The sequence below is a fragment of the Heterodontus francisci genome, chromosome 3 (assembly GCF_036365525.1).
Source record: "Heterodontus francisci isolate sHetFra1 chromosome 3, sHetFra1.hap1, whole genome shotgun sequence".
Taxonomy (NCBI): domain Eukaryota; kingdom Metazoa; phylum Chordata; class Chondrichthyes; order Heterodontiformes; family Heterodontidae; genus Heterodontus; species Heterodontus francisci.
This window is the reverse complement of record NC_090373.1, coordinates 204082306-204108144: the sequence shown is the minus strand read 5'-3', so window position 1 is coordinate 204108144 and position 25839 is coordinate 204082306. Positions and strand designations below refer to the sequence as shown.

The following is a 25839-nucleotide window of genomic DNA, read 5'->3' as shown; positions in this document are numbered from 1 at the left end:
CCCCAGCGAAAGTCAGCCATCCCCCATCCATGCTGCAGCCACTGGGGTAGCACTGCATAGCAGCACTAGGATAGGCAAGGGCACCTGCAAGACTGGTACTAAGGGGATTGTTATGACCAAAGTGGGAGGAGTGCACTGTCTTTCTCTTGTAACACTTCTCCACAGGTTACAGCATATATTTAAATATGACCCCAGTTACTGATGCAGCTAATTATATACTCTATCAATTTTAGTTTCAGAATAAAATCCACCAACCAGGTTTCTTTAATAAACAACAAAAGTATTAATTTATTATAAATCAATGCTTCATCAATAAAGATGCAAAGCTTTAACATACCGTTTGCAATATGACGGTAAATATATATATATAAATCCCCTTCTAAATACATCACACATGTACACACACACACACCAGTTAAAGGAAAAATAAAGATGTTTTGGCCAAAGTACTTGTTAATTCTTGAAGAAAACGGATAATATATGTTATGTTCCAGATGGCATACAGTCTGGAGTCTGAGTATATGTAGGCGGGTCACTGGGATCTTTTGCGAAGCAGGTCGTTCAGAAGTCGAGAGGAAGTCTTCCAAAAGCTTCTCAGGAGAAATGTGACATCAGGCATTACAGCTATCACACACTGGATTTTTTTGCAGGGTTTCTCAGAGAGGTGGAGAAAAGATGAGCTGGGTATTTCTTTCAGCAGGCAAAAAAACCCAACTGACTCAAAATAATATTCAAAAATGAAACACTCTTGACATGTCACTTTTCTTGTAAACAACTCCCATAGTGAGAAGGCACCTGTTGTTTGTTAGCTGAAGACATGTGACATCCAGTAACTGTTGTTTTTAAAGAGTCCTTCCAATGACCATTTCAAAAAAAAATTCCAGCATCTATGGAATCACTTCAATCCTCCAATGAATCCTTCTCCACACTTCTAAAACACGAGTCCTCAAAAATTTTAAAAGATGGTAGCACTTTCATAACAGGATGCATAAGGGTGATTTTTTGTGTATTATTTATTTAATGCTGAATAAAGTTGTTGTGTGAAGGATTTTGCTGTTGGTCTTTCATGATTGATATTGGCTCAAGATACTTTGTGATTGGAAATCTGTTATGGATGTAAGGTTGGAGAATGGTGAGTCCATAGTTGGGTGGGAAAATTCCTTTTAACTGAAACAAAGCCTCACAATACAGTCCCCCTCGCTCCATTCATTTGAAGAAGCCGGATATGGTCTCCTACCTGTCTCCTCCTCCTCCTTGTTTTAAACTAAAAAGCCAGTTGGTGAAGGATAGAACTGGAACCAATCTTTACACACTTTTATATTTATTTACAAAATTACACATTACAAGCATGCACTTCCTAACCCAACAATCACAGTTTTAGTCTGGGTGTATTTATAGGGGCTCAAGTAAATCTCCAGTTAATGCCTACCATATGCATACAATTAAACATAATTACTATACAATTAACAGCTTTCCTTGTCTCTTTAAATAAAAATCAGAATTAATGTGTATAACCAAATTTCAAAGTGAGTTCAATCAAAAACCTCCATATTCTGTACATTGCATAATACCATTCAAGATATTATGTAATAAAAAAAAGAAATGCTGGAAATATTCAGCAGGTCCGGCAGCATCTGTGGAGAGAGAAGCAGAATTAACATTTCAGGTCAGTGACTCTTCATCAGATATTATGAAGCTAGCTGCACTAGAGTACCCATCAGGCAGATTACCACGTGAAACATCACTAAAATGATTAGTTTCATGTGCTTTGAATCAGCTATGGAGGAGAACTTAAGTATGCATTTTTCTAAATCTAATTTTTTTAATGTTTCATTTGACCTTGAAACATTCTCTACTTTATGGTGTTTCATCGTAGTAGTTGACTCCAATAAATCAAAACTAGAATCTGGTCTAATTTTCATGCCCAACCAGTTCAGCTGACCAATCAAGCTTTGCAATTGCTCTGTCTCTTCTTTAGATGTAACATCATTCTCTGATGATCTAGTATGATTAACCAGGATGGGCATAACACTGTCTAAATAGGATTGTTGATTTAAATTATTCCAGACCGACTCTGCATAATATTTAAACCAATATATTTTAAAACCCCAAAGCCGGACTCCCAATTTTAAGTGCTACTCTAATCTTATTAATAACACATTTCACAAATTCCAGAAATAAGAAATCATCAACGTGCGCATGAAGATGCCTGAAAATTTTTCTGAATGATACCAAGAAAACATTACAGAATCTGCTATATTCAGCAAAACAGATCTCACAGAAAAATACCACACCCTGCAGGCTTCATTCAGGCTGTCGACACATTTGCTTAGTTTCCATAGTTTTCCTCCTGCATCTGCTGCCTCTTTGGGCTGTTTTAGAAACATTTCTCTCTGAAAAGTATCACATTACAGAAATGTTACCTCTACCATGAATCTGCAGCAAAAGAGCTGAAAAAAACTTCTAGATGTCTTTTCCAGCTGTGGGAGAGTCCACTCTAACATCTGAGTCACCCATTTGCTCTTCAAAACCCCTAGCAACTAGCTTTATTTTAGCCTTATAAGTCCCATCTACAAGGACTTCTTCAGTACAAATCCACTTATGTGACGAAGCTGGTTGCCCCTTATCTGATGTCTCAGAATAAACTCTAAACTCCCTAGGACTATTTAATTTCCTTTGAAATATTCTCTACTTATGAGTTTATCCTCAAGTTTATTGGCAGCCATCAAAACTTCACGATCTTGAGGAATTCTATTTCTAGTTTTGTTCCGATATTGTTCTGTGGCCTTTATTTCATTGTCTGGTCTATTCAAGCCATGGCCTCGACTTGCATTTTTATGTCTCTTGGGAGTACTACTGCGAGATCTCCTTTTTGCATAATTGGAGGATCTTTCTCCGCCACATGATCATTTTCTGACGCAATAGTCACTTCCAGATCCAATATCAGTACTTACACTGCACTTTTTCTCCACTCTTTCACTCCTTTGTGCACGGTGTTCGCTTCTTGGCCATCATCCTGAACATTCAAACAATATTTAAATTTGCCAGTAGTTTTTCCTGCATGTCCCACAATTGTCGCATCCCTCCATTCACTAGACCCCTCTGGAATATTTGTCACATGAGTACCCACATTGGGCAATTGGCCTTTGGATGTGATTATTCTGTGATGTGTGCCATAGCTCTGTCATGTGTGTCTTGATCACTCACATTGCCACAATCTGGCCGTGACCGAATGTAATCTGTTCCTCAGAACCTTCATTACAAAACCTGAGGAACAAGGTGCCTTGTTTACTCTATCAGCTGCTCAGAGTCTGAGATTTTGCAATGAATTCTGATTAATTGAGTTGTACCTCAAGAGGACAGGTTGTACGTTAATAGGACCGGGTCCAATGTCCTCGTAGGCAGCTTCATGAGTGTGTTTGGGGAGGGTTTCAACTAAATTGGCAGGGGGCTGGGCACCAGCATATAGAAATGGAACAGAGGAATTTTGTTTTTTATTCCTGCATGGACTGTGCGTGTCACAGGCAAGACCAGCATTTATTGCCATCCCTATTGCCCTTGTGAAGGAGCTGGTGAGCTGTCTTCTTGAACTACTGCAATCCATCTGGTGTAGGTACACCCACAGAGCTGTTAGAAAAGCAGTTCCAGATTTTTGATCCAGTGACAGTGAAAGAATAGCAACCTCATTCCAAGTCAGGATGGTGCGTCGCTTGGAGGGGAACATGCAAGTGGAGGTGTTACCATGCATATTTTGCCCTTGTCCATCTAGGTGGCAGAGGTCGCAGGTTTGGAAGATGCTATCGAAGGAGCCTTGATGAGTTCCTGCAGTGCATCCTATATATGGTTCACACTGCTGCCACTGTGTGAGGGGGTGAAATGAGTGAATGTTGAAGGTGGTGGACTGGGTGATGATCAAGTGGGCTGCTTTGTCCTGGATGGTGTCGAGTTTCTTGAGTGTTGTTGAAACTGCACTCATCCAGGCAAGTGCAGAGTCTTCCATCTGATTCCTGATTTGTGCCTTATGAAGCTTTGGGGAGTCAGGAGGTGTGTTCCTCATCACAGAATTCCCAGCCTCTGACCTGCTCTTGTAGTCACAGTATTTATGTGGCTGGTGCAGTTAAGTTTCTGGTCAATGGTCGCAGCCAGCATGTTAATGGTGGGGAATTCAATGATGGCAATGCCATTGAATGTCAAGAGTAGATGGTTAAATTCTCTCTTGTTGGAGATGATCATTGCCTGGCACTTGTGTGGCATGAATGTTACTACTTATTAGCCCAAGGCTGAATGTTGTCCAGGTCTGGAAGCAAGTGGATAAAGACTGCTTCAGTATATCTGAGGAGTGCCTAATGGAATGATAAATAAGTACGATCTGATAGCCATTACAGGGATATGGCTGCAGGATGACATAGTTTGGGACCTGAATATTGAAGAGTACATAACATTTAGGAAGGACAGGAAGCTAGGAAAAGGTGGTGGGGTGGCTCTGTTAATTAATGATGGTATAAGCGCAGAAGAGAGGGAGGACCTAAGTTCAGGAAACCAGGATGTAGAAGCGGTTTGGGTAGAGATGAGAAATGATAAAGGTTAAAAAAAAGCACTTGTGGGAGTGGAGTAGAGGCCCCCAACAATAACCACACAGTAGGACAGAGTATAAAGGAAGAAATAATGGGAGCTTGTCAGAAAGGTATGGCGATAATCAAGGAGGATTTTAATCAACATATCGACTGGAAGAATCAGATGGGCAAAGGTAGCCTAGATGAAGAGTTCATAGAATGTTTTCATGATAGTTTCTTCAAACAGTACATTCTGGAGCCAACCAGAGAGTAGGCTATACTAGACCTGGTATTGTGCAACGAGATAGGACTAATTCATGACCTCACAGTGAAGGTACCCCTTGGTAACAGCGACCATAATATGATTGAATTTTACATTTAATTTGAGGGAGACAAGAATAGGTCCAAGACTAATATTTTAAGCTTAAACAAGGGCAACTATGAGGGCATGAAAGCAGAGCTAGCAAAAGTGAACTGGCAAAATAGGTAAAGGGATGGGTCAATAGAGATGCAGTGGCAGACATTTAGGGGATATTTCAGAATCCACAGAATAGATACATCCCAACGAGAAAGAAAAATTCCAAGTGGAGGACCCACCATCCGTGGTTAACTAAAAAAGACAAAGATAGTATCAAACTTGAAGAAAAAGCATATAATTGCATGAAGTTGGGTGGCAGGTCTGAAGATTGCACTGAATATAAAAAGCAGCAAATAATGACTAAAAGAGTGATAAGAAGGGAAAAATTAGGATACAAGAGAAAGCTGGCTAGAAATATAAAAACAGAGAGCAAGAATTTCGATAAATATTTAAAAAGAAAAGAGTTAACAAAGTAAGCGTTGGTCCTATAGAAAGTGAATCTGGGGAATTAATAATGGAAAATAAGGAGATGGCAGATGAATTGAATGGGTGTTTCGCATCAGTCTTCACTAAGGAGGAGACAAGTAACATTCCAGAAATAGCTGTAAAACAGGAAATGCAAGGGAGGGAGGAATTCAAGAAAATTATAATAACCTTGACATCAAGGCAGCATTTGACTGAGTATGGCAACAAGGAGCCCTAGCAAAACTGGAGTCAATGGGAATCAGGGAGTAAACTCTCCGCTGGTTGGAGTCATACCTAATGCAAAGGAAGATGGTTGTGGTTGTTGGAGGTCAATCATCTGAGCTCCAGGACATCACTGCAGGAGTTCCTCAGGGTAGTGCCCTAGGCCCAACCATCTTCAGCTGCTTCATCAACGATAAGGTCAGAAGTGGGGATGTTTGTTGATGATTGCACAATGTTCAGCACCATTCGCGACTCCTCAGATACTGAAGCAGTCCGTGTAGAAATGCAGCAAGACCTGGACAATATCCAGGCTTGGGCTGATAAGTGGCAAGTAACATTCACGCCACACAAGTGCCAGGCAATGACCATCTCCAACAAGAGAGAATCTAACCATCTCCCCTTGACATTCAATGGCATTACCATCGCTGAATCCCCCACTATCAACATCCTAGGGGCTACCATTGACCAAAAACTGAACTGGAGTAGCCATATAAATACTGTGGCTACGAGCAGGTCAGAGGCTAGGAATCCTGAGGCGAGTAACTCATTTCCTGACTCCCACAAAGCCAGTCCACCATCTACAAGGCACAAGTCAGGAGTGTGATGGAATACTCTCCACTTGCCTGGATGGGTGCAGCTCCAACAACACTCAAGAAGCTTGACACCAACCAGGACAAAGCAGCCCGCTTTATTGGCACCCCATCCACAAACATTCACTCTCTGCACCACCGACGCACAGTGTGTACCATCTACAAGATGCACTGCAGCATCGCACCAAGGCTCCTGAGACAGCACTTTCCAAACCCACAACCTCCACCAACTAGAAGGAGAAGGGCAGCAGGTGCATGGGAACACCACCATCTGCAAGTTCCCCTCCAAGTCACACACCATCCTGAGTTGGAACTATATTGCCATTCCTTCACTGTTACTGGGCAAAAATCCTGGAACTCCCTTCCTAACAGCACTGCGGGTGTACCTACCTCACATGGACTGCAGCGGTTCAAGAAGGCAGCTCACCACTACCTTCTCAAAGGCAATTGAGGATGGGCAATAAATGCTGTCCTGGCCAGCGGCGCCCACATCCCATGAATGAATCAAAAAAAAATTTTAAATGGGAAGTGGCACTGAGCAAATTGTTGGAGCTGCGGGCTGAGAAGTCACCAAGCCCTGATGGACTTCATCCTGGGGTCCTAAAAGAAGTGGCTAGTGAGATAGTTGATGCATTGGTTTTAATTTTCCAGAATTCCCTATATTCGGGGAAGATTTCATCAGATTAGAAAATAGTGAATGTATCTCTTTTATTCAAAAAGGGAGGCAGACAGAAAGCAGGAAACTTCAGGCCAGTTCGCTTAATGAAGAGCATAGCTACCCGACCCGAACCCAGCGTTACTGACAACATGTGTCGTGTTCGGCTCGGGTCGGGTCGTTCTTCCGGGTCTGGCATTCAGGCTCAGGTCGGGTCGGACACACTCTATCATACCTCCGGTACGTGGCTCCAATGTTAGTGTACTTTTTGGACTTGAAAGGTTGTTAATTTACAGTTTTTTTAAGCTTATGCAGATGAGCAACAAAGTGAAAAATGGAAGCTAGGTTAACTGATGGTCAGGTCGGGTTGGGTCGGGCGCGGGGAAAAAATGAAAGGACTCGGGCCGGATCGGGCTCGGTTCAGATGTGGCTCTGTCAGGCTCGGGTCGGATTTCACCTGCAGACCCAAGGTGGCCTTTAGCTTAATGTCTGTCTTCGGGAAAATGTTAGAAGTTATTATTAAATATGTTCTAGCAGGGCACTTCGAAAATTTCAAGGTAATCAGGCAGAGTCAACATGGTTTTGTGAAAGGAAAGTCATGTTTAACCAACTTATTGGAGTTCTTTGAAGAAGTAACATGTGCTGTGGATTTCCAGAAGTCATTTTATATGGTGCCACATCAAAGGTTATTCTGGAAAATAAAAGCTGATGGTGCAGGTGGTAACATATTGGCATGGATAGAAGATTGGCTCGCTAACAGGAAACAGATGGTAGGCATAAATGGGTCATTTTCTGGTTGGCAAGATGTAACATGTGGTGTGCCACAGGGATCAGTTCTGGGCCTTAACTTTTTACAATTTGTATAAATTACTTGGATGATGGTACTGAAGGTATGGTTGCTAAATTTGTTGATGACACAAAGATAAGTAGGAAAGTAAGCTGTAAAGAGGACATAAAGAGGCTACAAAGGGATATAGATAGGTAAAGTGAGTGGGCAAAGATCTGGTAAATAGAATATAATGTGGAAAAATGTGAAATTGTTCATTTTGGCAGGAAGAATAAAAAAGAAGCATATTATCTAAATGGTGAGAGATTGCAGAGCTCTGAGATGCAGAGGGATCTGGGTGTCCCAGTGCATGAATCGCAAAAGGTTAATATGCAGGTACAGCACGTAATTAGGAAAGCTAATAAATGTTATTGTTTATTGCGAGGGGAATTGAATAAAAATTAGGGCGATTATGCTTCAGTTATACAGGGCCTTGGTGAGACCACATCTGGAGTACTGTGTACAGTATTGGTCTCCTTATTTAAGGAAAGATGTAAATGCATTGGAAGCTGTTCAGAGAAGACTTACTGGGCTAATACCTGGAATGAGCGAGTTGTCTTATGAGGAAAGGTTGGACAGGCTAGGCTTGTATCCGCTGGAGTTTAGAAGAGTAATAGGCAATTTAATTGAAACATATCAGATCCTGAGGTGTCTTGACAGGGTGGATGTGGAAAGGATGTTTCCTTTTGTGGGAGAATCTAGAACTAGGGGTCATTGTTTAAAAATAAGGCATCGCCCATTTAAGACAGAGATGAGGAGAAATGCTTTTTTGCCAGAGGGTCATGAGTCTTTGGAACTCTCTTCCTCAAAAGGTAGTGGAAGCAGTCTTTGAGTTTTTTTAAGGCAGAGGTAGATAGATTCCTGATAAGCAAGGGGGTCAAAGTTTTTCGGGAGTAGGCAGAAATGTGGAGTTGAGGTTACAATCAAATCAGCCATGATCTAACTGAATGGCGGAGCAGACTCGAAGGACCGAGTGGCCTACCCCTGCTCCTAATTCTTATGTTCGTATATACTTAATATTCTGCAAACATCAGCAAAATCTCTACTTCTGACCTTATGATGAAGCAGCTGATGATGGTTCGGCCTAGGACACTACCCTGAGGAGCTCCAGCAGTGATGTCCTGGGGCTTAGATGTTTGACCTCCAACAACCACAACCACATAAAGTGCATAAAGTGAGAGTGTTAGATAGTACTATAGATTTGAGTCGTATTGAATAACAGCAGACAAAGAAGGACTATGAGGAATGCAAAGACAGGTTTACAATGCATGCATGTAAATGCACGAAGTGTAATGAGTAATGTTTGTGAGCTACAAGCACAACTAGCCATGTGGGAATATGCCATACTGGTGATCTGGCCAAGGGCGGGTCCTCTGCTTATTTCTCCACATCTTACGGTCTTGAACTTTCCTCTTCAGTTGTTCATAAGAGCAATGATGTAGTGGCAATAACCGAAACATGGCTTAAAATGGTGAGGACTGGCCACTTAATATTTAAGGTTATAACTTGTACAGAAGGGTTAGGGAAGCAAAAAAGGGAGCTGGGGTGGCAGTACTGATTAGGGAAGATATTGTCTTGTTGGAAAGAGGGGATGTCCTTGAGGGGACAAGGACAGAATCCATTTGGTTAGAATTGAAAAACAAAAGGTATGATGATGCTACTGGGCTTATTCTATAGGCCTCCAAATTGTGACAGCGGGAGATAGAGGAGCAAATCTGCAGAGTAATCACAGAGATGTGCAGGAACTATAGAGTGGTGATATTGCAGGACTTTAATGACCACAAATATTGATTGCGATAATGTTAGAGTAAAGGGATAGGCGAGGGCGGAAGTTCTGAAACGTATTCGGGAGAACTTCTTTGCCCAGTATGTTCTTGGTCCAACTAGGAAGGAGGGATTGCTGGATCAGGTGCTGAGGAATGAGGTGGGCCAAGTGTCTGTGTGGGTAAGGGTGATCATTGCATCATAAGGTTTAGGCTTGTAATGAAGAAGAGCAAGGAACAATCTAAAGTAGAACTTCTAAATTGGAAGATGGCTAATTTCAATGGGATGAGAAGGGATCCAGCCAGGGTAAAGACCAAAGACATACAGGAAAAACTGTAATGCAGCAATGGGGATCTTCAAGAAGGAGATCCTCAGGTACAGGCTCGATACATTCCAACAAGAGTGAAAGGTAGGGGAACCAAATCCAGGGCTCCTAGGATGTGGACTCCTGGTCATTCCTCCTGGTTGCTTCTCCTAATTTGACGCCAAGCCCGGAGGTGCTCTTTTAATTAGTTAGCCCCTGGAAAATTCACCACAACTCTCAGGATCGGGTTCCCGACCCAGATATGGTCCCAAAGCACCATCAGATTCTAAGTGCATGAGATTCCGCCCTATTTATGCATAGCCCAGAAGACCACTCTTTCTTCTCATTGTAGAAAAATAGTTTAAAAATTTTCCTTTCAGATCTTGTGTGACAGGACCACCAGTTGAAACTATAGAATGTGCACAGTGCATGCTGCATCTAGTGCGTCTCAAACTGGCAAACGAACTCCAAGTGAACTCCTGTGTACATCATAAGATACCAATTTACATTGTTAAAAAGCCTATGGTTGAATGAGGCAGGTATTCTGACCACCCAGCGGTACCCCTTTACAGGTTGGCATCAGCCGGAAATGGAGTGGGATCCCGACCACTTTAGGATTCTACCACCTGGATTCTGCTGGGCAGATGCAGTTAAACCTGTGAAATATTCTGTTATCTTGTGTTCAAATTACTAATATTAGTATAGGTCTTATGACAGAATGCAGTTTTCCTACTTCAAAAACCTGAAAATGCTCTTTATGTTGCTGGCATTAATTTTAGCATTAAGAAAGAAAACATTTGTTTTTATAAAGTGCCTTTTGAAATTCTCAGTGCTTTAGAACTAATTAATTATATGCTGAAAAGCAGTCACTGTGTTACATCAGCAAATAGTTTCACTTTCAAGGCAATTCACTACCTTGTGTGTTGCAGGGAAATGCACCAACATGTTGCACCACAGACATTTGACAAAATTATTGACTCAGCCACAGACATGGGGACATTTAAACTGTGTTTAAAGTGTTTAGCCAACCTAACACCATCAAAACACAGTCTGATTTAGAACACATTTCTCCCTATAAATAAAGTAGCTAAACATACAAACATTAATGGAGCAGCACAACTGTATTAGCTAGCTACCAAGCAAAACCATATTCAATGCCAATGCAAATTACTTTTGTTGACAGAATAGACTTCAGTGTTCCCTGAAATCTAAGTAATCAAATTTCAGCACCCAGCAATAGGTTGCTTGGTTTTCTGTTCATAATAATTTTTACAATCAATGCTAATCTTTTAAGTTTTATAAAACTTTTATAAACCATGCTTTCAACTTGGTGTGATGATAACTTTAGGAACATAACTGAAACCAGTAATAATAACTTCTGTACTTTTGTTTTTAAAACTTCTACCTTATCATAAAAGTCAAATTAGTTTCCATCCTAGTGGATAGGAATTGGCACCCACCTATGTGAACCAATAGCTGAGGAATCCCTCAAATTTTGGGGAGATGGGAGAAATAAGGAAAAGAGGAAAAAAGACTGTAAATCAGCTGAATTAACTTGCAGATGCACAAGATTGGGATTTAATTTTCAATTTCATAACTTTAATTGCATTATTAGAGCATCAAGCCATGACCTGTTTTACTGACTTATACAGATTGGTTTACGGCTTTTTAAAAACAAGCGACTTTTCCCTGAAATTCTCTTCCTGTCCGAAGGCAGAGGACAGTTTCATGGGAAATGGTTACTGTTCAGCATGTGTTTCAGGAATATATTCATACACGAGTCTTGACAGGCTACGCAGGTGCGGATGACATCACCACTGAACCAAACCCTGCCCCCACCCAACAATCACATTAGCATACTTCGAGCAGTGGTCATTACATAATGATCAGGAACTCTTGCCAACTTTCCTTCCTTCACCCAAGGACGTTAGCACAACTACTGAGATGAAATCAGCTAGATCTGCGTAGACAGGGAGTTAATTTGGCACCTTCCTGGTCAGTGTGGCGAAGACAGTAACTTTTCTGAGCTTGGTTACTTTTATAACCTGGCTGAATATCTTGTGCATTGTGCTGAATACAAAAACTTCCCCTATCCCAAATAAGAAAACAGAAGTTAATTCCCAGAGTTTACTGTCTCCATTGGAGAGCTTTGTTTCAAGTTTTGGCTTTTTCTTTGGAGTTTCATTTTGAATACTGTCCCTGCTCCCTCCCGTGCCCATCTGTTCGCCGGTGATGTGGGGGTGGGGGTTGATGGTGGGGGAGTGAGCGGGATGCGAGTGGCGAGCAGTCGGAGTGGGAGAGCATGGCAGGTTTGAGTGACGAGCAGACAGGCATGGAAGGGTGCGAGGAAGAGAAATGCGATTGAAGGAGGGAGTGGGGTACTGTTGGTGGGATGGAGGTAGCGATCATGGCCATTGAGGGGTGAGGGGATGTTAGCGGGAATGAATCTAGAAGAATCACTCGACACTCAGGTCTGCTCCAATGTCAAACAGTTTATTTAGTTACGCCAGCGGGGAGCAGGTCACTGGGCTGTCCAGATGCCTCTCCACTGAACAAAGGAAAATCATCCATACTTATACATTTTCAAACAGTTACTCAGCCCATCCCGGCCGGACATGGTCCAATCACAACGATTATCGATTATATACATTGATTATTAGAGCCAATAGAAGTGGTTACCAGGCATAAAGGGGCTGCATGACCGGCCCATACACAGATAGGGGATTACTCATGATGTTTTCCATACCCCCTTATCTTCACATCGTTACAGGCTAGCACCTTTGTCAGCATTCCACAAGGACGTCTGCTTTTCATTTTCATTAGCCTTTCGTTTGAGATTGGATTACTCAGCTCCTGTGGAATGTGGTCAAGTTAACTGAGCCCCATGGTGTCTTAGAACCTTCCCACTGTTCACTAATATTATATGTTACTGGTTACTCAAATAATATTTAAACATTATGATATTTACGGCAGGTGCCTCTGCACTTGGGAATACCCTACAACAGGGGATTTGGGTTTATTTCATTTTTGGGGGGGAAATTGAACGATGCCATCTTATTACTGGCAGCTGCCTGAGATGTCGCAGTGACATTTCAGTCAATGAGGCTGCATTTGTGCATGTGCCAGTACTGCGCCACCTGGTGGTTGTGTTGTCAGCAACTGCAGCCTTTAAAATTACTAGTCATGGACCTCAACATTTTTTACCACAGCCACTGGTGTTGTGTGGGGACAAGTTTCCGACCCTTGGTGTGTTTATCTCAATGAACTTTAGTCACTAAATCGGTCCTGGATGATATTTCTAATTCAATCTCATTTATGTAATTATAAAAGCCAAATACTGCAGATGCTGGAAATCTGAAATAAAAACATGAAATGCTGGAAATACTCAGCAGGTCTGGCAGCATCTGTCGAGAGAGAAGCAGAGTTAACATTTCAGGTCAGTGAACCTTCTTCAGAACTGACAAATATTAGAAATGTAAAAAAAATTAAGCAAGTAAAGCAGGGGGTGGGGCAAGAGATAACAAAAGACGTGTTGATAGGACAAGGTCACAGAGAATAACTGGCCAGAAGATCATGGAGCAATGGTATGTTAATGGTGTGCTGAAAGACAAAGCGTTAGTACAGAGAGGGTGTGAATAGACTGTAAAGCACAAAGCAGTCCAAGCCCAAACATTTAAAAACATTTTAAAAACAGGAATAGTGGGTAGGCACAGTAGAAACAAACTAAATGCACTAAAAAAACTAAAATAAAATAACCAAATAAACAAAGGCCTAAAATAACCAAAGAAAAAAGAAAAAAAGAAAAAATAACTAAACATAAAAAGTGGGGGGGGGGCCCTCATGCTCTTAAATTATTGAATTCAATGTTCAGTCCGGCAGGCTGTAGCTTGCCTAATCGGTAAATGAGATGCTGTTCCTCGACCTTGTGTTGATGTTCGCTGGAACACTGCAGCAATCCCAGGACAGAGATGTGAGCATGACACAGATTGTTGTTGACATGGCCAGCAACCGGAAGCTCGGGGTCATGCTTACGGACTGAGTGGAGCTGTTCCGCAAAGCGGTCACCCAATCTGTGTTTGGTATCCCCAATGTAGAGGAGACCACATTGTGAACAGCAAATACAGTATACTAAATTGACAGAAGTACAAGTAAATCACTGCTTCACCTGAAAGGTGTGTTTTGGGCATTGGATAGTGAGGAGAGAGGAGGTAAATGGGCAGGTATCACACCTCCTGCGATTGCAGGGGAAGGTGCCGTGGGAAGTGGACGAGGTGGTGGTAATGGAGGAGTGGATGAGGGTGTCACGGAAGGAATGATCTCTTCGGAATGCTGACTGGGGAAGGGAGGGGAAGATGCATTTGGTAATGGCATCACGCTGGATGTGGTGGAAATGGCGGAGGATGATCCTTTGGATGTGGAGGCTGGTGGGGTGGAAAGTGAGGACAAGGGGAACCCTGTTGCAGTTCTGGGAGGGAGGGGAAGGGGTGAGGGTAAAGGTGCAGGAAATGGGCCGGACACGGTTGAAGGCCCTGTCAACAACAGTGGGGGGGAATCCTTGGTTGAGGAAAAAGAAAGTCATATCAGAAGAACTGTCATGGAAGGTAGCATCATCAGAGCAGATGCGTCGGAGATGGAGAAACTGGGAGAATGGAATGGAGCCCTTACAGGAGACAGGGTGTGAAGAAGTGTAGTCCAGGTAGCTGTGGGAGTCGATGGGTTTATAATGAATATTAGTAGAATATTAGCTGTCAGGGCTGTTCATTTTTCTGTCCATTTACACGCTCTCTGTACTAACGCTTTGTCTTTCACCACACCATTAACATACCATTTGCCTTTGCTCCATGACCTTCTGGTCAGTTATTCTCTGTGACCTTGTCCTATCAACACATTCTCTTTTGTTATCTCTTGCCCCACCCCCTGCTTTACTTACTAAAAAATTTTACATTTCTAATATTTGTCAGTTCTGAAGAAGGGTCACTGACCTGAAACGTTAACTCTGCTCTTGCTCCACAGATGCTGCCAGACCTGCTGAGTATTTCCAGCATTTCTTGTTTTTATTTCATTTATATGATTGCTGCCTTGATGTTCATTTAGTAGTTATGTATTATGCTTTCTTGATAAGTGGACAATTCTGTGAACATTGTATTTGTTGCTTTAGGAAGGCCCAATGGTCTCCGGTATTGCACCTGCAGAAGCCAGCACTAGACTACAGATCTTTCAGGTAACAGTAAACATAATAAAAGTAATTGAATTCACTATTAAGGGCAATTTGCCATCAGAAAAACTCATTATCCATTTAAAAAAAATTGTTCTCCCATTAAGTTTTGGAGATCAGTTATTTTGCTATATTTTGCCTTCAATTGTAGAGTCATAGAGTAATAGAGTCATTATGGCATAGAAGGACGCCATTCAGCCCATTGAGTCCATTCTGGCTCTCTGTAGAGCAATCTGGTAAGCCTCTTTGCCCTGCTCTATCTCTGTAGCCTTGAAAGTTTATTTCCCTCAAGTGCCCATCCAATTTCCTTTTGAAATCACTCATCATCTCCGCTTTCCTCACATCCCCCTGCGTCTCGCCCAAAATCTTAAATCTGTGTCCCCTAGTCTTTGTACCATCAGCTAATGGAAACAGCTTTTTTTTATCTACCCTATCCAAGCCTGTCACAATCCTGTACACCTCTATCAAATCTCCCCTCAATCTCCTTTGCTCCAAGGAGAACAACCACAGGTTCTCCAACCTAACCTTGTCGCTAAAATCCCCCCATCACCTAGAACCATTCTGGTAAATCTTCTTTGCACCCTCTCAAGGACCCTCACATGCTTCCTAATGTGTGGTGACCAGAACTGGACACATAATACTCGAGTTGTGGCCTAACCAGTGCTTTACAAAGCTTCAGCATAACTTCCCTCCTTTGGTTTTCAATATTTCTATTTATGAAGCCCAAGATTCCATATTCTAACTACTCTCTCAGTATGTCCTGCCAACTTCAAGGATCTATTCACATGAACCCCCAGGTCCCTCTGTCCCTGCATACACTTTAGAACTGTGCCATTTAGTCTGTATTGCCTTTCTCTATCCCTTCAGCCAAAATGTATGACCTCACATTTCTCTGTATTAAATTCCATCTGCCACTTGTTAGCCTACCTATGTCCCATTGCAGCCGATTGGTAAGATCTTCACTGTTTGCCACACCTCCAAGCTTGGTATCATCTGCAAATTTTGAAATTTCACTCTGTATTCCAATATCCAAGTGGTTTATATACATCAAAAAGCAATGGCTATAGCAATGAACACTAGGGAACACCACTATTTACCATCCTCCAGTTTGAAAACAACAAGTGACCACGACTCACTGTTTTCTGTCCATAAGCCAATTTTTTTAATCCAGAATCACAGAATAATACAGTGCAGAAGAGGCCCTTTGGCCCATCGAGTCTGCACCAATGCATTAACGACACCTGACCTGTCTACCTAATCCCATTTGCCAGCACTTGGCCCATAGCCTTGAATGTTATGACGTGCCATGTGCTCATCCAGGTACTTTTTAAAGGATGTGAGGCAACCCGCCTCTACCACCCTCCCAGGCAGTGCATTCCAGACCATCACCACCCTCTGGGTAAAAAGGTTCTTCCTCAAATCCCCCTTAAACCTCCTGCCCCTCACCTTAAACTTGTGACCCCTCATAACTGATCCTTCAATTCGGGGGAACAGCTGCTCCCTATCCACCCTGTCCATGCCCCTCATAATCTTGTACACCTCGATCAGGTCACCCCTCAGTCTCCTCTGCTCCAGCGAAAACAACCCAAGCCTATCCAACCTCTCTTCATAGCTTAACTGTTCCATCCCAGGCAACATCCTGGTGAATTGCCTCTGCACCCCCTCCAATGCAATCACATCCTTCCTATAATATGGCGACCAGAATTGCACACAGTACTCCAGCTGTGGCCTTACCAAAGTTCTGTACAACTCCAACATGACCTCCCTGCTTTTGTAATCTAGGCCTCGATTGATAAAGGCAAGTGTTCCATATGCCTTTTTCACCACCCTATTAACCTGCCCTTCTGCCTTCAGAGATCTATGGACAAACACGCCAAGGTCCCTTTGTTCCTCGGAACTTCCCAGTGTCAGGCCATTCATTGAATACTTCCGTGTCACATTACTCCTTCCAAAGTGTATCACCTCATGCTTTTCAGCGTTAAATTCCATCTGCCACTTTTCTGCCCTTTTGACCATCCCGTCTATATCTTCCTGTAACCTAAGACTCCACCTCACTGTTAACCACTCGGCCAATCTTTGTGTCATCCGTGAACTTACTGATCCTACCCCCCACATAGTCATCTATGTCGTTTATATAAATTACAAACAATAGGGGACCCAGCACAGATCCCTGTGGTACGCCACTGGACACTGGCTTCCAGGCACGAAAACAGCCATCTGTCATCACTCTTTGTCTCCTACAGCTAAGCCAATTTTGAATCCACCTTCTCAAGTTATCTTGTATCCCATGTGCATTTGCTTTCTTGATATGTCTCCCATGTGGGACTTTGTCAAAGGCTTTGCTGAAATCCATGTAAACTACATCAACTGCACTACCCTCATCTACACACCTGGTCACATGCTCAAAAAATTCAATCAAATTTGTTAGGCATGACCTCCCTCTGACAATCTAACTCTGACCCTCCTATGCCATGAGCCTCAATTTTGTTAAGCAGCCTTTTAGGTGATACTTTGTCAAAAGCTTTCTTAAGATCAATGTAGACAACACCATTGCTTTCCTTTCATAAACCTTCTCTGTTACTTCATCAAAAAATTCAATTTGATTAGTCAAGCATGATCTGCCTTTAACAAATCCATGCTCGCTCTCTCTAATTAACTCAAGCCTCTCCAAGTAAAGCCTGGCTATCCGACCCGAACCCGACTAGACCCGGGTCGAAATTTCAAGTCCAGCATTCGGGCTTGGATTGGGTTGGGTCGGGTTGTACATTGCTTCTGGGAAGTCACGGGATCAGGCTTACCCATGATTCCCGACAGGTCCAACTGCAGGAATAGCCTACTGCCGGAACAGATGAAGGAGATTCGTGTCGGGTCGGGACGGGTTGAGCGCCAAAAGAAATTAAAGGGTTTGGGTTCGTGTCTGGCTCGGGTTGGCTGCGGTCGGGTTGGGCCCGGGTCGGGTTTTAATTTTATACCCAAGCCAGGCTTTATCTCCAAGTGCCTATTGATCTTTTCCCCGATTATTGTTTCTAAAACCTTATGAACCACAAATGTTAAACTGACGGGACTGTAGTTACAAGGAATGCTCTTGCACCCTTTCTCGAACAAGGGTGATCACATTTGCCACTCTCCAATCTTCTGGCACCTCCTTCGTATCTAGGGAAGATTGAAAAATTATGGAAAGCCCTTCACTATCTCCACTCCCACTTCCTTTAGGCATGCAAACCATCCAAATCAGGTGACTTATCCACTGTAAGCATAGCCAGGATTTCCAGTACATGCTACCTATCAATTTTCACTTCATCCATTACCTCTACCATCTCAGCTTTGACTGATATTTTGTCAGCATCCTTTTTCTTAGTAAACACTGATACAAAGTACTCATTAAGTAGTCCAGCCTTGCACTATGCCTCTGAGCATATATCACCTTCTTTGCCCCTAGAAGGCCCCACACCATCTCTTACTACCCACTTACTATTAACATGCTGGTGGAAGACATTTGGTTTCCCTTTTATGTTAACTGCCATTCTATTCTCATATTTTCAGTTTGCAAGTCATATTTTACTCTTAACTTTCCCTCTCAACTTATATTTGACCTAGGTCTTGCATGAAGAATTTACGTGACATGCATCATACTCCATCTTGTTCTGTTTTGTTAAATTCTTTATCTCCTTGTCATCCAAGGAACACTGGCTTTGGTTCCCTTACCTTTCGTCCTTGTTTGAATGTACCTAGCCTGCACCTGAAACATCTCCTCCTTAAAGTTCACCAATTGCTCCATTACAGTTTTTCCTGTCAATCTTTGGCTCCATTTTACTTTGGCTAGATCCCCTCTCATCCCTTTGAAGTTAGCCCTCTTTAATTTTGAAGTTCTACTTTAGAATCGTCCTTGCTCTTCTACATTACTAATCTAAAACTTATGATAGAATGACCACTCCTACCCACCTCATTCCTCAGCAGCAGATCTAGCAATGCCTCCTTCTTAGGTGGACCGAGAACATACCGGTCAAGCAAGTATTCCCAAACACATTTCAGAAAATCTTTTCCTTCCTTTCCCTTTACTCTAACATTATCCCATTCGATATTTAGTTTACTGGGAGACTGCTGTGACAGAGCATATAACTCTGAGAATTTGGTGAGTGAGGGAATATTAAGGGTTGATCTCATTCTAAAATCTAGTCAAGTTTTGCATTTAGCATTTAACTTAACTTTACTCTTAACTTGTTGTTTCTTTTACAGTCTTAGTCAATGGTAAATAAGCTGCCTCCGAATGGCAGCTGCACAGTTAGTTAATTTGGTGACAAGTTAGAACTGGTTACCGAGTCAGCAGGGCCTGAATCAAGTCTCGGAATTTCTGCTAGTATATATACAGGAGGTTTTTTCTCATGCACAAAGTAGATAGCACAAAGTCCAGCTCAACAGAGTACTGCTGCAACAGAGTATTTAACTGAGTGAATCTCGTGAGTGAAGGAATTTAGCATGGTGAAGGAAGAGGTTGTGTTCTGGTATTTAGCAAAATAAGCAGACAGTGAGACCTGGCAGCAGCTGTGGCTGCTGATAAATTAGAGCTGGGAAAGAGCAGACCTTCCCTGGCATTATCCAACAAGTCGAGTGATGTCAGAGGATGCCAGGTAGGTGACTGGGTGATGAGTTTGTAAGGTTTTTTTTCTCAATAATTTAGGGCAGTAGTTTCAACCAGTACCAGGAAACATTAAAGTACTGAATTAAATTTACAGTTTAGATTAATTAATAAAATTCCAACCAGAGTATGTATAACTGTAAGTGAATAAATAAGCGTCGGTTGAGAGACATTAATTAAAATTAATAGTTTATAGAAGGTACTAACTCGATTATAAAAAAGAGGAAAGATTTTTTTCATAGATAATGGATATGCAGCTGAGACCTGTTGCTTGCAATTCCTGTGTCATGTGGGAACTTCAGGATGCCTCATGTGTCTTCTTGGACCATGTATTCAGGAAGTGTCTCCAGCTGCTAGAGCCTGAGATCAGGATTTCCGAGCTTGAGGGGCATCGGCAGTCACTGCAGAGCATTAGAAAACACGAAGGTTTTCTGGATCGTACGTTCCAGGAGATGGTCACCCAACAGACAGTGAAAGTTCAGGATAGTAGATGGATGGCCATCTGGAAGAGTAGAAGGAAGCAGGAGGAACAAGACTGTTCGGAGTGTGTGACACTCTCAAACGAGTACTCAGCTTTGGAGACTGCTGGGAGGTATGACATCTTGAAGGAGTACGGTCCAGGCCATATCACCAATGTGCAAGGGACTGCACAAGAGGGAACAGCAAAGAATATAAATACAGTTGTTATAGGAGATTCCATAGTTAGGAGGACAGACAGGCATTTCTGTAACCGTAATCATGAGACCCATTTTCCGATTGGCAAGATGTAACAAGTGGTGTGCCACAGGGTTCAGTGCTGGGGCCTCAACTTTTTACAATTTATATTGTTACGCCCAGGTGAGAAAGAGATGGGAGCAGATAGGAGAGGGATCTTCTCAGTCCAGGAGCAAACTTTCTGAGTTCAAGTTGCTTGTACAATTCAGAAAGCCCCAGGTTGCCAAGGTTAGTCACGACTGACTGGTCTGACCACTTCTTGGATTATATCACCTTTGCAGTCTCTGGAATGCTCCTCTTACACACCAATATCTGGTGATCAAGGCCCATTGTGGGTTGAATATGTCAGGAAATGATCCTTCTTCCAATCACTATCTGTTAATATGCAAATGTCTTTTCCAGCCACGGTTGATCTGTTTAACAAGTCATTTCCTTGCTCCAGTAACAGTTAAAAATTAGTGTTCATGACAAAGTTAATGTGCCTCATTTTTGGCAGGTGGGGGCCTAGCATGACAATATAAATGACTTGGATGAAGGGACTGAAGGTATGGTTGCTAAATTTGCTGATGACACAAAGGTAGGTAGGAAAGTAAGTTGTGAAGAGGACATCAGGAGGCTACAAAGGGATATAGCCAGGTTAAGTGAATGGGCAAAGATCTGGCAAATGGAGTATAATGTGGGAAAATGTGAAATTGTCCATTTTGGGAGGAAGAATAAAAGAGAAGTATATTATCTAAATGGTAAGAGATTGCAGAGCTCTGAGATGCAGACGGATCTGGGTGTCCTAGTGCATGAATCACAAAAGGTTAATATGCAGGTACAGCAAATAATTAGGAAAGCAAATAGAATGTTATCATTTATTGTGAGGGGAACTGAATACAAAAATAGGGAGGTTATGCTTCAGTTATACAGAGCATTGGTGAGACCACATCCGGAGTACTATGTACAGTATTGGTCTCCTTATTTAAGGAAGGATGTAAATGTGTTGGAAGCAGTTCAGAGTAGGTTTACTAAACTAATACCTGGAATGGGTGAGTTGTCTTATGAGGAACGTTTGGACAGGCTAAACTTGTATCCGCTAGAGTTTAGAAGAGTAAAAGGCGACTTGAATGAAACATATAAGATCCTGAGGGGCCTTGACAGGGTCGGTGTGGAAAGGATGTTTCCCTTTGTGGAAGAATGTCGAACTAGGGGTGACTATTTAAAAATAAGGGGTTGCCAATTTAAGAGATGAGGAGAAATATTTTCTCTCAGAGGGTTGTGAGTCTTTGGAATTCTCTTCCTCAAAAGGCAGTGGAAGCAGAGTCTTTGAATTTTTTTGAGGCGGGGTAAATAGGTTCTTGATAAGCAAGGGGGTGAAAAGTTATTAGGCGAGAATGAGGACTTGAGGTTACAATCAGATCACCCATGATCTTGTTGAATGGCGGAGCAGGCTCGAGGGGCCGAGTGGCCTATTCCTGCTCCTAATTCGCATGCTCATATGTTCATATGTTGATAATACCAGAGAAGAAAGTAGTGTCATATTAGATAGGGGCAGACTAAGAAGGCCTACAATGAATACAAAGACAAGTATGAATACAATACAGGTTTACAATTCTTTTGGGCCTCCTTATCTCGAGAGACAATGGATACGCGCCTGGAGATGGTCAGTGGTTTGTGAAGCAGCGCCTGGAGTGGCTATAAAGGCCAATTCTGGAGTGACAGGCTCTTCCACAGGTGCTGCAGAGAAATTTGTTTGTTGGGGCTGTTGCACAGTTGGCTCTCCCCTTGCGCCTCTGTCTTTTTTCCTGCCAACTACTAAGTCTCTTCGACTCGCCACAATTTAGCCCTGTCTTTATGGCTGCCCGCCAGCTCTGGCGAATGCTGGCAACTGACTCCCACGACTTGTGATCAATGTCACACGATTTCATGTCGCGTTTGCAGACGTCTTTATAACGGAGACATGGACGGCCGGTGGGTCTGATACCAGTGGCGAGCTCGCTGTACAATGTGTCTTTGGGGATTTACAATGCATGCATATAAATGCACAAAGTGTGCTGATTAAGATTTGTGAGCTAAAAGCACAAATAGCCCTGTGGGAATGTGATGCAGCGGCAATAACGGAAATTTGGCTTAAAAATGATGAAGACTGGGTGCTTAATATTGAAGGATACAAAGTGTTCACGAAAGATAGGGAAGGATAAAAGGGAGGTGGGGTGGCAATACTGATTAGGGAAGACATTGAACAAGAAGATGTCCTTGAGGGGGCAAGGAGTTTAAAGGAGTTGGAGAAAACCAGCCAAGAGAGCAGTCACCATCAGCAAGCTCTTCCATCTCTTTGAGAACTTCCTGAGAATCAAATGTAAGAAATAAAGAAACTGATGCTGCATTTCTCCTGAAAAACCTGCCAGAAAGCTCTGTTGCCACATTTCTCCTGGAAAGCCTGCCAACTGATCTTCAACGTCACCTGAAAAGAACTGTTATAGAAAGATCCCAGTGACAGCCGTTGTTTATTAACAAAACCTGGTCGGTGTATTTTCTTCTGGGAGAAAGAGTAAAGTATATGATTGACCGTATCGGTAACTGGGTAAACATTTAAATATATGCTGTGACCTGTGGAGAAGTGGAACTAGAAAAGACAGTGCACTCCTGCCGCCTCAGTCATAATGTGTAATTGGGGGCTCTGTGCGGGATAACTCAATGCTGACGACATACAATTTTAAGTGGGGTAATAATAATTGTATAGAGGAAACGTTAAAAAAAGGTTTCTTATGTATTATAGTAACGTTTACACTACTGGAATGTTTGTGTCAGTTACTACGACCTTTCTGGGGAAGGAGGATGTATCCTTGAGTGATTTGTGAAACTTAACCAAGACTAGGCTAAAGGATTTTGCAGAATTGTTGGTGCTAAAGTTAAAACCAGAAGCAAAGAAAGTAGACATAATTGCATTGATAGCACAGCATTTGCAATTAGAAGGTGGCAAACCAGGTGGTAGTGCAGTTGAATTAGCTAAAATTCAGTTGCAGATGAGGCAGCTTGAACTTGACAACGAAAAAGAAATAGAATTGGAAAAACCTCAGCTTGAATTTCAAAGAGAAAGCGAAAGAGAAGGAAGGGAATTTGAATTAAACAAGAGGAAACTAAGATGAAGGGGTGGTCTTGATTCTAGTGAAAATTTTGGTGGGGAAAGAGCTGACTCCAGCCCAGGACCCAGTGGAGAGGTGTTTGAATTTGTACAAGCCCTCCCAACGTTTGAGGAAAGGGACATAGAGGCATTTTACATTTCTTTTGAAAAGATAGCCAGACAGATGAAGTGGTCAAAGGAAAGCTGGACACTGCTTCTGCAAAGCAGGTTGATGGGCAGAGCTCATTAAATTTATGCCAGGCTTTCTGAGGAGGCTTCAGCAGATCATGAGATGGCAAAAAAGGCTATTCTCGCTGCTTATGATTTGGTCCCTGAAACATACAAGCAGAAATTTTGGAACCTCTGGAGACAGCCTAGCTAGAGTTGTATGGAATTTGAGAGGGTAAAGAAAATTGGATTTGGGCAGTAAAGATAGAGGTCACATATGAGAACCTTAGGGAATAATTCTCCTGGCAGAATTTAATAATTCACTCTCTCCATTAGTAAGAACTCATGCAGAGAACCAGAAAGTATCAACAGCCGGACAGGCAGTAGAAATCGCTGATGATTAAGAGCTTGTTTATAAGCCCAAACCCTTTGCTCATCACCCACATCAACCCGAGAAGGATAGAAGGTGGGAGGGCGCAAGGAAGGCAAGTAGCCGGGGACAAGAAGGACAAGCTAAGAACACCCCGGGATATCCTTCTCAGGCCAGAAAGGAAGATGCTGAGGGTGGAAGTGAGGTCCACAAGTCTAAGTGTTGCCATTGCCACAAGATGGGACACCTTCATGCAGAATGCTGGAAGTTGCAGGGTAAACCCATGGGACTTATTAGGGTGCACAAGGTCGATGTAGAGAAAGGGACCATTGACTGAGAGTATGGCAGATCAGACCTTAATGGCTGCAGGTAAGAGACTGCCCTGGGGGCCGCGAGGCCTCAGGTCATTGTGGATCGGAGCACAATGTCCGAGACCATCTGCCTGGATAGGCGTGGTGTCCTACAGCCCTGGCTCTCTGTCATTTGTAGGTGGCTGACTCTTGGGCGGTAGACCCACTGTCTTGGGTAGTGCCTTCTTCCCCTTGCAGCCCCCCACCGTGCTCCTCTGGCCTCCTGCCATCCAGGATTTTGACAAGATGCCACATAAAAGGTTATTGCACAAAGTAGGAGCTCATGGTGTAGGAGGTACACTAGTTCGGCCTCAGCTGGAGTATTCCGTCCAATTCTGGGCGCCGCACTTGAGGAAAGATGTGACGGCATTGGAGAGAGTACAGAAATGATTCAGGAGAATGGTTCATGGGATGAGGAATTTCAGTTATGAAGATTGATTGGAGAAGTTAGGACTGTTTTCCTTGGAGAAGAGAAGACTGAGAGGGGATTTGATAGGGGTATTCAAAATCATGAGGGGTCTGGACAAAGTAGATAGAGAGAAACTTGTGAAAGGATTGAAATGAGAGAGCACAGATTTAAAGTATTTGGTAAGAGAAGCAAAAGTGACATGAGGAAAAACTTTTTCACACAGTGGGTGGTTGAGTTCTGGAATGGGCTGTCTGAGAATGTGGTGGAGGCAGGTTCAATTGAAGCATTAAAAAAGGAATTAGACAGTTATATGAAAAGGAAGAATGTGCAGGGTTATGGGGAGAAGGCAGGGGAATGGAACTGAGGGAGTTGCTCTTTAAGAGAGCCGGTGCGGACATAATGGGGCGAATGGCCTCCTTCTGCACTGTAATGCTGGGTAACATATTAGCATGGATAGAAGATTGGCTGGCTGGCAGAAAACAGAGAGTATACATAAATGGGTCCTTTTCTGATTGGCAGGATGTGATGACTGGAGTCCCGCAGGGGTCTGTGCTGGGGCCTCAACCTTTTACAATTTATATCGATGACTTAGATGAGGGGGCACCATGGCATGGTAGCTAAATTTGCAGATAACACAAAGATAGGTAGGAATGTATATTGTGAAGAGGATGTAAGGAGGTTGCAGACCAATAGAGATAGGTTGAGTGAGTGGGCAAAAATCTGGCAGATGGAGTATAATGTGGGAAAATGTGAAGTTGTTCACTTTGGCAGGAAGAATAAAAAAGCACATTATTATTTAAACAGAGAACAACTGCAGAATTCTGAGGTGCAGAGGGATCTAGGTGTTCTCGTATATGAGTGGCAAAAAGTTAGTACCCAGGTACAGCAGGTACTAAAGAAGGCTAATGGAATGCTATCCTTTATTACAAGAGGAATTGAAAACAAAAGTAAGGATGTTATGCTTCAGTTATACAGGGCATTGGTGAGACCACATGTTGAATACTGTGTGCAGGTTTGGTCTCCTTATTTAAGGAAGGATGTAAATGCATTGGAGGCGGTTTAGAGGAGGTTTACTAGATTTGAATGAGCAAGTTGTGTTATGAGGAAAGGTTGGATAGACTGGACTTGTCTTGA

General features: G+C 42.6%; 1 protein-coding gene across 1 annotated transcript in view; it reads left to right on the top strand.

The window, feature by feature from the left end:
• LOC137367180 (dynein axonemal heavy chain 8-like) overlaps positions 1-25839 on the top strand; it is a 2531605-nt gene that overhangs the window by 910078 nt on the left and 1595688 nt on the right. Inside the window, exon 104 of the mRNA XM_068028616.1 lies at positions 14896-14958. Coding sequence (XP_067884717.1) covers positions 14896-14958 — 63 coding nt within the window. The remainder of the gene's footprint in view (positions 1-14895; positions 14959-25839) is intronic.